Raw genomic sequence first — 15,235 nt, 5'->3', positions numbered from 1 at the left:
CTCTGTGACTACCATTCTAGAGGTTCTCCTCTGGCCTTGGAAGGCCCCTGTGAAATGTAGGCCCGTGCTTCATTTTATTGCACATTGCTGTAGGCTGCCCTTCTGTTTCCTTTGCAACCTCATATACCATCATGTCCTAACCATTTGTGGCCCCCCTTGGTTGTGCCAGGGGCTCCTCATAGACAATGAGGTCTCAGATTTATAGGAAGGTTTGGGTTAAGAGTCAGAATGAGGTGAATGAGAGGGATCAGCAGAAGAAATCTGTGTGTGGTGAGGAAAGCTATAACAAAAGAATCAGTAATTGTTCCTCCCAACAATTCAGAAAAGGCAAAAAGAAAAGAATAAGATTTCACCATTATTTGTATGTGTTGGGTAAGTGGGTGGTGAAAGTTGATAGAAAGGAAATGAATAACACTGAACTATGGAGACTCTTAAAAGTCATACTGTATCACACCAGCCTTCCTCCAAGACCCCTTCCAGAATCTAGCTGAGATCCCTCTCCAGAGAACGCTGCCCAAAGAAAACTGTCATATACACGTATCTAATGAACTCTGATAGGGGCACCATTTCTGGTAAGCTCAACCATAATTGTCTGAGACCCCTACTGGTGTTTGCAGATACTGAGGCAGGTTCTGTAGCATCACCCAGAGGCCTATGATACACACCCAAATATGTCCTTTCTAAAAAGGATACCAGGTCTCGAGGACCAAATGAAGGGAACCTATAGTGTTTTTAGAGCACTGCTGAAGGCAACAAGGACCATACAAACCCTAAAGGGCTCACTGCTGCATTTGTAGTCCATTAAGACTCTTCTAGTTTATAATCTTTAACCAGAAAGTCCTTAGAATCATGAAAGTATAGACTGAGGGAACTAGACATGACCTTAAAGGTTATCCAGGTCAACTCCTTCATTTGATGCAGAAACTGAGCCACAGAATGGTTAAGTAGCTTGTCCAAAATCACAAAGTTTGTAGTGTCAATGACCAAGTCCTGCTTCACTAAATTACAATACCTTAACTCTGTACTCATTCTGAGAAAAAAAACAGAAGACAAGAACAAATAATAAAGAGCTAACAGCCTAGCCAGTGTGGCTCAGCAGATGAGCATCAACTTATTAACCAGGAGGTCACAGTTCAAATCCAAGTCAGGGCACATGTCTGGGTTGTGGACTTGATCCGCATTAGGGGCATGCAGGAGGCTGCCGATCAATGATTCTCTCTCATCATTGATGTTTCCAACTCTCTCCCTATCCCTTCCTCTCTGAAAGCAATCTATAATAATAAAAACATAATATGCTAATTAGACTAGACGTCCTTCCGGACGAAGCCAGGGCTGCGAGGGAAGCCTGGGTCCGGGTGCCTGCTGGCAGCCAGAGGGAAGCCAGGGTCCCAGTTGCTGGAGGGAAGCTGGTGCCGGCAGCCATGGGAAGGAAGGCCTACTCTTGCATGAATTTCGTGCATCGAGCCTCTAGTACAGCGGTAATCAACCTGTGGGTCGAGACCCCTTTGGGAGTCTAACGACCCTTTCACAGGGGTAGCCTAAATACATCCTGCATATCAGATATTTACATTACAATTCATAACAGTAGCAAAATTACAGTTATGAAGTAGCAACGAAAATAATTTTATGGTTGGGGGTCACCACAACATGAGGAACTGTATTAAAGGGTCGCGGCATTAGGAAGGTTGAGAACCATTGCTCTAGTAAAATATATTTTTTTAAGAAAAGTTAACAATCAGTAATGCTTATTGCATTCTCTCAGACAATCTTCACAACCACCTTATGAAGTACATACTATTATTTTGCCATTCTGCAGCTGAGTAAACTGAGGTTTTACATAAGTGAAGAGACTTGCTCAGGTCACAGAGCCAGCGAGTAGTAGGGAATGGGCTATGAACATGGGCACCTGGTTCTGAGAACCTGCACCCTTACCTGCACATCATAATCTGAATCCCACACCTCTGTCTTGCCTGATAACTACAGCAGGGAAGAGGGGTGATAATGTCATCACCAGTAGATTCCTACACAACTGTCCTCCATCTGGTTCATTAGGCCCCTTGGTGCCAAACCAGCAGTACTGGCTCCCTGCGATACCACAGCACAAAAGCCCCCCACCCTGCTCTCCCTGTAACTGCTTAACAGACAGAGAATTCCCTATCCCAGCTTTTAGGAGAAACAGGGTATTGTGTCTTTTCCTTCCCACAGACCAATGGCAGAAGGCCAGGACTCACCTGAGGCAAGTCCGTCTCCAAGGAGGGTGCTAAGGATCACCAGCGGAAGAAACACTCCATGTCCCACAGAGGCCACGGCAGACGCTGAGGTGCTCTTTGGTGCTATCCTGCCATGGCACATCTTTTATCCGTCCAAGTTATTTTAAAAAGAAAAAAATTAAAAGCCAGAAGAATTCTAAAGTCAGCCAGGTGTAGATTCACCTATAGAAAACAAACAAAAAACAGACATAAGTGAAGTGAAAACTTTACCCATACGTTTACAAGTAGACACTTTACTCTAAAGAAGCCATAATCATATACAAAGTTGTCTAGCAACTGAATTCCTGCTTTCAGAAGAGACAAGCACATAAGTAGCTTTTCAACTCCTTCCTGGAGAAATATCAGGGCCTGCAGCAAGCTGCCATCAGCGTCAGCATCTAGGAGCCAGATCCTTACGATAGGACAAGGAGACAAGCACGGGCTCACCTGGAGATCTCTGGGTCACAGAAAGGTTTCAGAGACTGCCCTGGCTCTGCTTGGCTGCCTGCCTCGGAGGCTCCAGCACAGAGGCGGAGAGAGGCAGCAGTTGACACAGAACTGCTATACCAGAGTGTGGCTTTGCCTTTGCCACCTGCCCTCAGAGTAAATTCAACTTAACCGAAAGAAAAAGAGAGAGAGAACACGTATCTTAAAAGGAGAACTACACCGCCTAGAGAAGGAATGCAGCAGTGGCAGCCAAGGGCCCCTAGCTTGGCCTGCTCAACTGCCTGAGGCTGGATGAGCCCTAGGATCTGACTCTGACTTAACAGCTCAGGCAACACACCTGTGACCCCAGAGGCCATACTTGTTGGCTATACCTGATAATGAGTGGGGGAGGATGGCTACAATTGTTAATTAGCCCCACCATCCATTCTAGTTCAAAGACTTCATAAGAGTAGGAATCAGTATCTTAAAAAAAAAAAAAAATCAGGGTTCAAGACTTCTTCTTTTTTTTTTTTAATCCTCATTGGAGGATATTTTTCCCATTGATTTTTAGAAAAAGTGGGAAGGGGTAGGGGGAGAGAGGAGAGAGAGACAGAGAGAAACATCAACGGAGAGAGCCACATCAATTGGTTGCCTACGGAACATGCCCCAACGAGGGGGGGAACCTGAAACCCAGGTATGTGCCCTCAACCGGAATCAAACCTGCAATCCTTCGGTTCCCAGGCTGACAGTCTAACCACTGAGCCATGACAGCCAGGGCAGGGGTCAAGACTTTTAAGAAAGCTTTTCTACATGCCTTCAGGGAAGGAGTTGGGTTGATGATACATTATGATATGGATCTTATATTTTACTTAACTCATTTGATTTTATTTATCCTAGTTTATAACAGGTATTTCAAAAATAAGATTACACTTCTTTTTAAATTTTAATTTCATACACACCTCCGTCTCCATTAAAAAGACCTTATGTAAATAGACAGGGGAGCCTGCCATCTACAATCCTAATAAAGGATGCCCCTGAGACTGTCAGGGATATTGTCAGACCTGACTTCAATCCATGTCTTGTAGCCGTGACTCAGTCCTATGCTCCCCTTATAAAAAGCTACTGCAGCCCTAGCCGGGTGGCTCACTTTTTTGGAGTATCATCCTGTACATCAAAAGGTTGGGGTTCAATTCCTGGTGAAGCACATACCTAGGTTGCAGTTGGGACACATAAGGGAGACAACCAATCAATGTTTCTCACCTCTGTTTCCCTCTCGCTCACTCTTGCTCTCTCCCTTCCTCTCTAAACATATTCTTGGGTAAGGATTTTTTTAAAAAGAGTGTTACTACAAACAGCAAACAGCAATGAGCTGTCTCAGTCCAAAGAAAAAGCATCTGTCACAGTCCTCAATGAGTAAGACCCAGGGGTCCAAGAACAGAGTTAAACACTGGGTCCTCACCAACTACCCACAAATATTTGTGACTGTAGTCATCTGTCCCCAGTTTTTACCCAGACTCCAACTTGAGCCTTTACAGTTGTAGAACAGGATGGTTCATGAGAGTTCTAGGGGTGGAGTCTGTGAGTGACCCGAAACAGTACACAAAACTGTGGGTATGTAAATGTGTGGAGTATGTATACATTTATGTGGCTAAGAACCATAGAGTCAGAATGCCAGAATTCAAATATTGCTTCTATTATGGCCAAATTACTCTCTCAAGCCTTAGTGTTCTCTTCTGTAAAATAGAGACAGTAACCATACTGTCTTCATAGGGTTGATATAAGGATTAGTATTAGACAAAGTATTTGACACAGTGCCTGAACTTTTCAAGTCCTCAGTAAACACTGCCAGCTGTTGATACCATAATAATAAGATCTGAGCCGTGGGACCTTGGAGGTTATCAGGCTTCACTTCCTCATTTGACAGATACCAAACCAAGATCCGAAGAGGTTAAAGGACATGCCCAGGGCCACCAGCCAGTTAGCAATGGGCCCTCTGGTGCTGCTGTTTTACATACAGCCACAGCAGGTGACCCTACCAGGCAGTCACCTTTCCCTTAAAGGAACAACCAGTGGATCATCAGGAATGACACCTGAGAATGACATCACAGCATGCACACAACAAATAATTCTGCAGTGAATGGACGAGGCTGGATCAGAGTGATGCTTAGATGATCTGTGCAAGAGAGGAGGTGCTGCTAGGTTCACTGCAAAAGGATGTGTCCAATGAAAAAGAAGGGGGAAAAAGGAGATACATACCAAATACAAGCGGATCAAAGCAATGGGAGCACAGCACTCCTGGCAGAGGCTAGAGGCTAGAGGCAGAGGAGAGGATAAGGCGTTTAAACTGTATCCTGAAACCATGTGGAGCTTATGAGGATTAGAAACAGGGAAGTTATGACACCAGATTCATTTAGAAAGCTCACTCTGGCAGGGATTTTAGAGGACCGGGGAGGAGATGCTAAGTGCTATAAATTTAGTATTTTATGATTAATGTAAAACTCCTTGGACAATCTGTGAAAATACACATAATTCTACTTTTACTTCTAGAATCTTTCCTCAGAAATCACATGTGTGCAATGACATATATGCAGGATATTCACTGCATTATTTGTACTGGCAAAAGACTGAAGGGAAACTAGTTAAATAAGTTGCCATACAATAGAATACTATGCAGTAGTTTAAAAAGAACTGGGAAGTTCAGTCTGTAGTAGTATGGAATGACTTCCAAAATTAGTATGTGAAGAAAACCATTTATGTGTATGAGTGTACTTTTAAAGCGCGCACACACACACACACACACACACACCCCAATATGCACTGAAAATCTCTCTGGTATAATGCACAAGATAATGCACATCTCCTTAAGTGTTGTATCTTGTGCATGCATTACCTATTCAAACAGATAAAATATAAATAAAATTAATGTAGCAAGGCTGTCCTGTAGACCACCTGTTTCCTTCCTCAACAAATTGACATTCAAATAAACCTGACTGCTCCCTCCGCCAGGAATACAGTCATTGTCAGGGCTCAGCAAAGACCATCTTCCTACTCCCTTCAGTAGAACTAACCCCCTTCTTACTCCCAAAGCGCCACTCTGATTGGACTCATCCATTCACTACAGAAATATGTGTTGTGTGTATGTGCTGTGACACAAGCAGGTGTTATTCTTGATGATCCACTGGTTGTTGCCTTAAGGAAACGGTGACTACCTGGTAGGGTTACTTGCTGTGGCTGCATGTGGAGAAGCCAGTATAACTTGGGGGAAAGATGTACACTTATGAACTCCTGTTTTATTTTGTTCTGTTTTAAAGAAACAGCTGGCTCCTTTCTTACTGCCAAGGGATCAATTCCACCACGAAGACTACGACCTAATCAAGTGCACAACAGATGGGATGATGAAACTGGGGCTTGAGAAGAGAAGAGAAGAGAAGAGAAGAGAAGAGAAGAGAAGAGAAGAGAAGAGAAGAGAAGAGAAGAGATGAATGGAGGGCAGTCAATGGAGTATTTTTACATGCAAGTCTGAGCCAAGGGTCAGTGCTTCAGAAATAATACAGAGAAAAACGAATCCCCCCAACAGGAGAATCCAGCTACTGTGGAGAAAGGGTCACAACATACATCTAATAATTTAAAGAAAGAATCTGTTTTGAACACAGGAAGGAAGGGAGGGAGGGAGGAGAGGCCAGGAGGGAGGCAGGCAGGCAGGCAGCAGGCAGTCCTGTCCTTGAATTGTGGCTTTACACCAAATCAAAAGAAAAACACTTCAGAACAAATTAAGGCTAAGTATTCATTATCCCTAGAAAAACACATAGGCAAAAACTTAAGAAAAATAAGAGAATACATTTTACTTCAGTATTCCTTTGGCACGTTAGTGACCACTTCCCCTAATTAAAAAAAAAAAAGTATAATTAAGTAGAAACCGAAAATAGAATAGTGGTTATCAGGAGGGTGGAATAGGAAGTTATATTGTTTAAAGGGTACAGAATTTCAGTTTTGCAAGATGAAAGAGTTATGAAAATGGATGGTGGTGATAGTCGCACAACATTATTACTGTACTTATACCACTGAACTAGACACTTAAAAATGACTGACGGTCAATTTTACTTTATATATATTTTACCAGTTTTAAAAAAAAAAGGGAAAAAATTAGGATTAATGAGGGACCTGGAACTCAGCTTCATTTTCAAAGTCTGCACTCACCCACCCTAACAAGGCATATAACATCTAAACTTAAGAGGTGAGAAGAGAGAGGAGGGTCTGGGGCTACAGTTAGTCCCACCTCTGCCACCAACTAGATGGCTGGTCATATCTCTGGCTTCCATTTCCACATCTCAAAAAGAGTCTAAGTTCTCTCTCAGCCACAGAATTCTACATGGCACCCAAAATTCTCTTTATAGAAGCCATCTCTTCCTCCAACAGCCAGTTTTTCCCTCCAAAACAAAGGGTGAGGAGTCATGGGAAATCTGCATTCACCCTTATTTTCTTTCTTGGAACTAGAGCTGCTGTCCCAATAGAATGTGGCAAAGGGAGACCCCATGAGCTAGACTGTCAGTCCCTCAAGGGCAGGGTCTGGCCTTTCCCAACTCTATGAACCCAGGACATCAAAACCTAGGTGACTGTGCTCTGCTGAATGTGATGTCATTGACACTCATTTCCTGTCCACAATGACCCTCCAAGAGGAAGAACACTGCCCTTAAGCCACAGCCCTGATCTTGGGGAAGCCACTTACCTAATTTCTGCCTATGTTTTCTCATCTGTAATTGGGGCTGTTGCTTGCTTTGAGTATCTCTCTGGTCTCTAGTGAGGCTCCAAGAGACACAATATGAGGGACTACTCTATAAACTGGAAAAGACTCAGATCTATTACAGGCTTAGCCCAGAAACCATAATAGCAAAGGGCTGAGAAACTTCTCATACAAATGATGATGACTAACAGGGTAGGTTTATAGCGTTAAAGAGAACGTGGAACACAAGCCCAAAGTTCACATTGTTTGCTTGCTTGTTATTGCCATAGATGCTTCCAGATTAACTAAAGAGCCTGCTAAGATTAAAGGTGTCCTGGAAGTCATCTTCAAAAATGGCTCACAGCCTGGGAAGACAGCAGCAGTAGGTGGGGCCAGCAATGAAGCAGCAAGGACACCTTGTCCCCCAGACACCCTGGGGCCTAGATTTCCTCAGGCCATGTGCCTGGTTCTCTACCCTGCAGAGAATGTCATAGCTCTGCTAGAGGGACATGGTTGAGTCACACTCTACTGAGCTCTCCTCTGTAAAGGCAAATGGTCCAGACTGTCAAGTTTGGCTCCCAGATCCTAGGTGGGTTTCCCTACAGTTCTGTGAGGTCAGCCTAGGATAAATTAGTTCCTAAACCTAGGCCCATTTCTCCATTAGTTAGGAGAGGCAATTGGGTCAGTAAAGCCAATATAAATCATTTTCTTATCTCAAACTAGTCCAAAAAGGGGATGGTGGTGGTAGAGAGTCTAGAACAAGGAAGTTTATTACTTTGCTTACTCATCTTCCCTGACCTTATACTTCCATGTGATGTGGAATACAAAGAATAGTTCATGAAGTGTGAACAGAATTTAACAAGTTAATTTACATTTCAGAGTATAAGGATAAGAAGTCCTAACTCTGTGACGTCTAAAGTTCCCTAAAGAAGTGTAATAAGGAGAAGTGACTAACATGCTAAAGAGGCCTTCCCCTTACCTCTCCTTTTCTTCCCTTCAATGTCTCCCCTCTTCACTTCCACCAACCCTAAAATGGCTGGGCCACAGCAGCAAAAGATATCTAAACGTTGATCAAATCCTAATGCCTCCCATTCTTCCCCCCCTTCCCCCCCCAAAAAAATAAAATTAAGTTATTTTTAGATGTCTTTAGTTTATTTTCCTCCCTGTGGGATAAATGTCTCCTTCCAATCTTGCTCATCTCTATCTTTTCCCTTCTTTTGTGCCACTGAGTGTTTCAATAGGCACAGAGTCTTCTGTTGGACTTGGAGATCAGTGAGAGCCAGAATGGTTACTTTAGCCATTACCTTTTAATCTCCAGTTCCAAAGCCTACAGACACAAACATCAAACTGTTATTAAAACTCACTTCCTACAAATAACTCTTGGCTTTCCCCTAAGTCATCTAAAACATGGTAAAGCCAGGTGTTATAGAGGTTTTTTTGAATTGCTCTGATTTTTCTTGCTCCCAGACAACTGCTCATCACATCCTCTGGTCGTCACACTTTCCCCCCACCCTATTCCTCAGGCTTTAGACAGCAGGAACACCAGCAGACACACCCTATCACCCATGGCTAAGCCTCTTCTAACAGTCTCCAACTTCTCTCTTCTAGAACCTAACAGCAGGATGACTGCAGCATGGACCTGAATGTGGAAGGGAGCCCTAAGTCCCAGCTCCACCAACCCACAGTGAATCAGAGGCAAGTCAATCATTCTTCCTGGTCCTGGTATGGGGGAAGACTGGATGACCCCCAAATGCCCTTTCAGTTCTGAGAAATCTGGAATGTCTTCTAGGGAATAGGAGGGGCCCAGAAGTATTTCCTCTGAAAACATAAGTCAATAAAGTTTGACTGGAAGGAAGAAATGTGAAATTCAGCCTCTTTATTCTGCAAAACCAATGGTTTCCCCCCACATCTCCCAAGACACATCCTAGCATCTATCTTCCTCTGCAATGCAGAAAACTAAAAAGATTCCACTTTCCCATTTAGAGCTTTATCAATCCATCAGTACATTTGTATAGGCCATCTGTACACAATGTTCCCAAACTGTTTTCCAAAAATAACAACCAAAACAAAAAAAAACACACAAAAAAAAACCCAGCCTGCACATACTAGGGTTACTGCAGAGCTGTAGTGGTCCAGAGAGAAAGAGAAAAGATGCGAGAGGACAAAAGAGAACAAAACAAGACTGACTCAGAACAGAAAAAGGGAGAGGGAAGGCAAAGTGCCTGTGAGGAGGAACTTGGCTCAGGCATAAATTTCCAACCCTGAAGGCAGGATACCACTTCTCTAGGCCCAGCTTCATCAAGGACTGATAGGCTAAATCTAGGACAAATCACTTCCTCTCTCTAGGCCTGTTTCCTCATCAGTAAAATGAAACAGTTCAACCAAGTATCTCTCAAGGAGGCAGCCATTGTGGAATGATGCTGGCAGATTGGGCCAGAATCTCTGGTCTGCTTGGGTATTATTTGTTTGGTGGTTAGGGCAAGTTATTTTCAGTTCCCATCTATAAATTGGATAAACAATACCCACCACACTGAGTTGTTGCTGGCTAGAAATGAAGTAAACATGAAGGATGCAGGACAGTATCTGGAACAGTGGGCCCTTAAGTTTGTGCTGGCTAAGAGCCCCTCCCTGCTCTAACAGCCTGTGACTGAGTCCTCACTTGACTCCCAAAGGGCACTCTTCCAGCTGGGATGGAAATATAGGCCCTGAGACTAGGCTCAAAACACAAAGTTAGTTTAGACAAAAGAACAGCCAACAGGTTAAACAAGTGAATTGCCAAGGTTCTTTCCCATGGCTTTATAAAAATATTTTTAAAGAACTTAGCAATCCCTCCCCAAAAGTTAAGTAATTGTGTATATGACTATACTAAAGTAGTATTTTTGTCTCAGGGGACCTAGGTGGTTTTTTAGCCTGAATATGTTGTAGAGAAGAATGAGGGCATGGAGCTTACATGTGTGTTTTACACACACACACACACACACACGCGTGTGCGCAGAGTTGTTACTTCATTAAATAGGTGCTATTACCCCCATTTTACAGATAAATGGAAGCCAAGGGGCCTAGAAGTCTTTCCTCTTGCTTTTCTATTACAAAGGGCTCCCTGCTCTTTTATTTTCCAAAAACAAGTTAATTGCCTCTCTTCTGGGAAAACTCATCAATTCCGTCCACAAGCATGAATGCTCTTCTGAACCTTTAGCAGAACTACTTGGACCATGAATGGGATAACTACTCATATCCCTCCCCAGGATCCACTCACAGTTACTTAACTGTTGTATGCTGCATTTACTACAGGCAGTAAGTTCCTGGAGAGATCACCAATTCAGCCTCTTTATGTCCCCCAAGGCACTCAACATTTACTTGTTCTCTGAAGGGAGAAAAAAGATAACTCCAAAAGACAATTTGTGTAGGCAATACCAGATGGCAAAGTAGCAGCAGATTTAAAAGAGGAGGGCAAAAGGATATAAATCCTAAAGTTTTGGCCAAGTAGCAAAACAGATGCTTGGCAGAGCAGCTATAATTGGTCCATAGACCCCAGAGATACATCTATGTGTCATCACACCCCTCTGTTTGGCTCCCATCAGAACTGCCTGGAGCAGGCTTCACTTGGCAAATATGTCTGGGAAGCTGATGTGCTAAAGCTGACTTCTTAGGACTCTGTATTTGCAGCAACTATACTACAATTCAGAAAATATTTATTGGCTGTCTTCTGTGCAAGGCTTGGGTGATCACAGATGAAGTAGGGTATAATTCTCAAGAAATTCACAATCCACATGAGAGGAATTACATGTTTATCTGTATAGCGCTGTGAAATTGTTACTAGGATCCAATAAAAAGGTTTTTAAAAGTGCTATGAGAACACAGAGGAGACAGTAACAAAGACTTTATTTTAGATTAGTAGAGGGAAGATGAAAGTGGAAGATTTAAGCTGGACCTTGAAGATCATGCACATATTTAGTGAGGTCTCAGGACAGTTTTACATGCACAGTGCTAATTATAAAGAAAAGGAAATGGAAGAACAACTCACCAAAAGGATTGGGGGGGAGGGGGATGTGTAATAATTTTGTCTGCCAAGACCCATGGAATGCTGCTGTCTGGTAACAAGAAATAAATATGTCTATATACATGGTTACTCAAGGGGATGTTTTAAGTGCTACATTTTGGTTTTCAAAGTACTCATAGCTGTGCAGGAAACACCTCCTCCAGGTCAAAAATAGCGAACCCAAGAGAACTGGCTGGTGCAGTTATGTTTACTTTTTATCATCTCTGTGGATCCTTTCCAAAGGCCTGCAAGTGGGATGGTATAAACAGGTCTGTGTCACTTCCTGGTTCTCAGGCCTTCTGCTACATTCCCAGTCAGTCTGGGAAGACTGCCTATTTAAAAATAAACTTTAAAACCTCACCAAAAACCCCCAATTCTAAACCACTCCTTCCTCCTCTATTTCATTCAATTTCACTCAAATTAAAAAAGACTGAGCAAGAAATGAGACAAAAATGACCAGAGAATGAATTCTCATGTCAAAACAAAATTATATACTCACTGAGTTCAAGGTCAGAAGATCTGGATTCAATGCATGTCTGCCTCTAACTGGAAAACTTGATTTTGATGAAGCAAGATGCTTCATCTCTCTGCCCATAGCTGCTTAAGCACACTCTTAACACCAATGCAGTTATCCAATCTTTCTGGACCTCTAAAATAGCACTAATAACGTACCTCGTAGGGCTACTTTAAGTATTATATGAGGAAATGCATATAAAACATTTGGCATAGTACCTGACACTTAATGAGTCATCAAAAATGGTAGTAGGTATTACAGTTATCACCATCTATCATTATTATCATCACCATCCTCTAAAAATGTAAAGGTTGAGCTAGATGAGTGCTATTTGAAGAGCTTCTCTGGCTCCAAAATCCTATAATTCTTTAAGTCACTTTCTGTTTCTTTTCTTTCTTTCTTTTTCATTAGGGGGCTGGATGGAAAAGAAAGGAGATAAACTTGGCAAAGCATGACAGCCACAAACACTTGAACACACTTGTTAAAACACAACCAGGTTAGAATACAACCAGGAAATTCATCAGTAAGAAAAAAGAGTGCATATTACCCTCCTCAATGGAAAAGTCTTAGTCTAATCCTTGCATTAAACTCACAGCATGTGGCAAGTTCACTCACAATACACTAACTCTACTCCCATGAGCACCAAGGACAATGCCCTCCTGGGCCAGCACGAACTGACTTCACCAACTTCATCTTAACTGTCCGCAGCTCCTTAGAGCAGCCCTAAAAGATAGCAGAGTGGCCAATCCACCCATTTCTAATAATGACTAATCCTTCCACAAAGTATTTCTGTAAGTGCCTTTTCCTTAATATAATGTAAATGTTGCCAAAATCAAACATCCTTCCCAAAAGTTAGCCTATAACAAGAGGTGTTCAACTTTATCAAAGCCAAGGTGCTAAACTGTAATTAAATTCAGATGAAATTACATTTTCTTTTATCCATTCATTCAATGTCCATGATGTGCCAAACACAGAAGATGCCAAAAACTAATAGGATGGGATAAGTGAGAACAATAAAGATGAGGCCTAAGTTTTTGGCCTAAGTGACTGAGTGAATGGGAAAAGCTACCACAGGAGTAAAAGAAGACAGGTGGACAAGCAGATTTTACTGAAGAATGTAATGAATTTCATTCAGGTTATTCTTGGATATGTTGAATTATAGGTACTACTTGAACAAGATTCAGAGAAAAGTCTAGCAGGCAAATCAGAAATGAGTATGAAACTCTGCAGATTACTCAGAGCTTGGGATATAGCCCAGAATTATAAGCCTGTGAGTGGTGGTTGAAACCACGCAAAATATAAGAGCTTACCCAGGAAAAAGAGAGTTGAGAGAGAAGAGAAGAGAGTCAAGTACAAAATCCAGAGAACACTAACTTTTTAAAGAGGCATATTGGGGAAGGAGAGCCTTGAAAAGACACTCCAAAAAGTACAAAGAAACCAGGTGCATCAGTCAAGGGAAGGACAGAGATTCAAGGAGGATGTAAGGCAAGCACGTCTAACTTGTGGCCTGTGGACCACATGTGGCCCACAACGAATATTTTTGCAGCCCAGCCAATGTAACGGTATGTAAGAAATGTTTTAATAACAATTTCGTAACTTAATTTTTACAATATCCTGTTCTACATAATTATTAACACACTACAATGTTCGCTAATGACTGATTACTATAATCGTGTTGCATTCATTTCCCTTACGCGCCGGCGCACCATTTCTCTCCACTAATACTAGCAGCGAATATTTTAGCAGCCAATTGCCATGCCATTAGTCTTGGACTGACTTGTTTGGTGTGCGCAACAGGAAATATTTCGCTTTCAGAGAACAAGAAAAAATAGGTTTATTTGCGTTATGCTTATTAATTTGTGCAGTTATTCAATGTCTGGTAAGTTAATGTTCAAGAAAAAATATTAATTTTTATTAAAATGTTCTATTATTTTATGTTAACGATTACTCATTTATTTCAGCCCTTTGTATTCAGCATGTCTCTATTGAAATAAACCTACGTTTCTATGAAAATTGAAGCTTTTGTTTTTTTTGTGGCCCACATAAACTTAAACCTTGTTTATTTGGCCCGTGTTAGCCTTTGAGTTTGACATGCTTGATGTAAGGGGTACTTACAGATGCAGCAAAGGTCCAGTAAAATGAAGACTAAAAAATGCCCATTGGACCCAGCCACCAGGAGATCACTGGTGACCTCATTAAGAGCAGTTTCATTAGAGTGGTGTTAATGTAAGAAACATTTAAACCTGTAAAAAAAATTTTTGAGTTTATTTGAGCCAAACAATCAACAATTGCCAGGAAGCAGAATCACAATGCATTGAGATAATGCTCTGGAGAATGGAAGCTTTTCACCTATTTTTATAAATTATCATCAAAGGTGGAGACATAAGTGGATTACATGAAATCCACTGGTGAAAGATTAAGGAGGCGGGAGAAAACAAAGCAGGGAAACCTCTGGGATTGGATAAAAAGTAAAATGATAAACACATGCTTCTTTTTCATAGGTGGGCATAGGATAGTTAACAGTCAACAATTAACAATAACAATGAGGGCCTGGCCGGCATGACTCAGTAGTTGAGCATCAACCTATGAACCAGGAGGTCATAGTTCAATTCTGGTCAGGGCACATGCCCGGGTTGTGGGCTCAATCCCCAGTAGGGGGGCGTGCAGGAGGCAGCCAATTGATTATTCTCTCTCATCATTGATGTTTCTATCTCTCTCTCCCTCTCCCTTCCTCTCTGAAATAAATTAAAATATATATCAAAAAAGCAAACAAAAAATCAGTAACAAGAAGGAATTTGTGGTCTGCTCCTCAACGCCATTTGTTGTGCCCTGAGAGGTTCTGAAAAAGGGAAATTACATGTTACCCTGACATTCCACAGGTATGTTATCTGAGATGCAAAAAGACAATAGGCTCAGTAAAGATCTTAGTTGATCTTTGTCGGGGAAGATACTGGCCTGGGACATGCCTACCCACCATAGACTGCTTTTTAGTTAAAGTTTTAATTTTCAGACCATCCTTTGTGGTTACTTTAGGTCTCTTGAGTTTACAAGACCACCACACAGGCCTTCCTTGAGTTAGTCAGCTTAGCATGTGGCCACTTTTCGTCCACAGTGGTAAGGGCAGATCATTCTGACTTTACCATGAATTCAAAGAGGGCAAAACTATTAGATGGTGGGAAGAGAGTTGGAAAAGAAGGGAGAAGAAAGGCTGGATAATGGCTAGAGGGAATTTATATCTTGTAAGTTGTTCCTTCTCAGTTAACCCAAGGACTTCAGTTAAGACTTCT

The 15,235-nt window shown here is 42.0% G+C and overlaps 1 protein-coding gene across 1 annotated transcript in view; it reads right to left on the bottom strand.

Moving 5' to 3' along the window:
* SUSD6 (sushi domain containing 6) overlaps positions 1-15,235 on the bottom strand; it is a 96,975-nt gene that overhangs the window by 49,741 nt on the left and 31,999 nt on the right. Inside the window, exon 2 of the mRNA XM_006091021.3 lies at positions 2,232-2,432. Coding sequence (XP_006091083.1) covers positions 2,232-2,352 — 121 coding nt within the window. The 5' untranslated portion in view covers positions 2,353-2,432. The remainder of the gene's footprint in view (positions 1-2,231; positions 2,433-15,235) is intronic.

The sequence above is a fragment of the Myotis lucifugus genome, unplaced genomic scaffold (assembly GCF_000147115.1).
Source record: "Myotis lucifugus unplaced genomic scaffold, Myoluc2.0 scaffold_85, whole genome shotgun sequence".
Taxonomy (NCBI): Eukaryota; Metazoa; Chordata; class Mammalia; order Chiroptera; family Vespertilionidae; genus Myotis; species Myotis lucifugus.
This window is presented reverse-complemented; position numbering and strand designations above follow the sequence as displayed.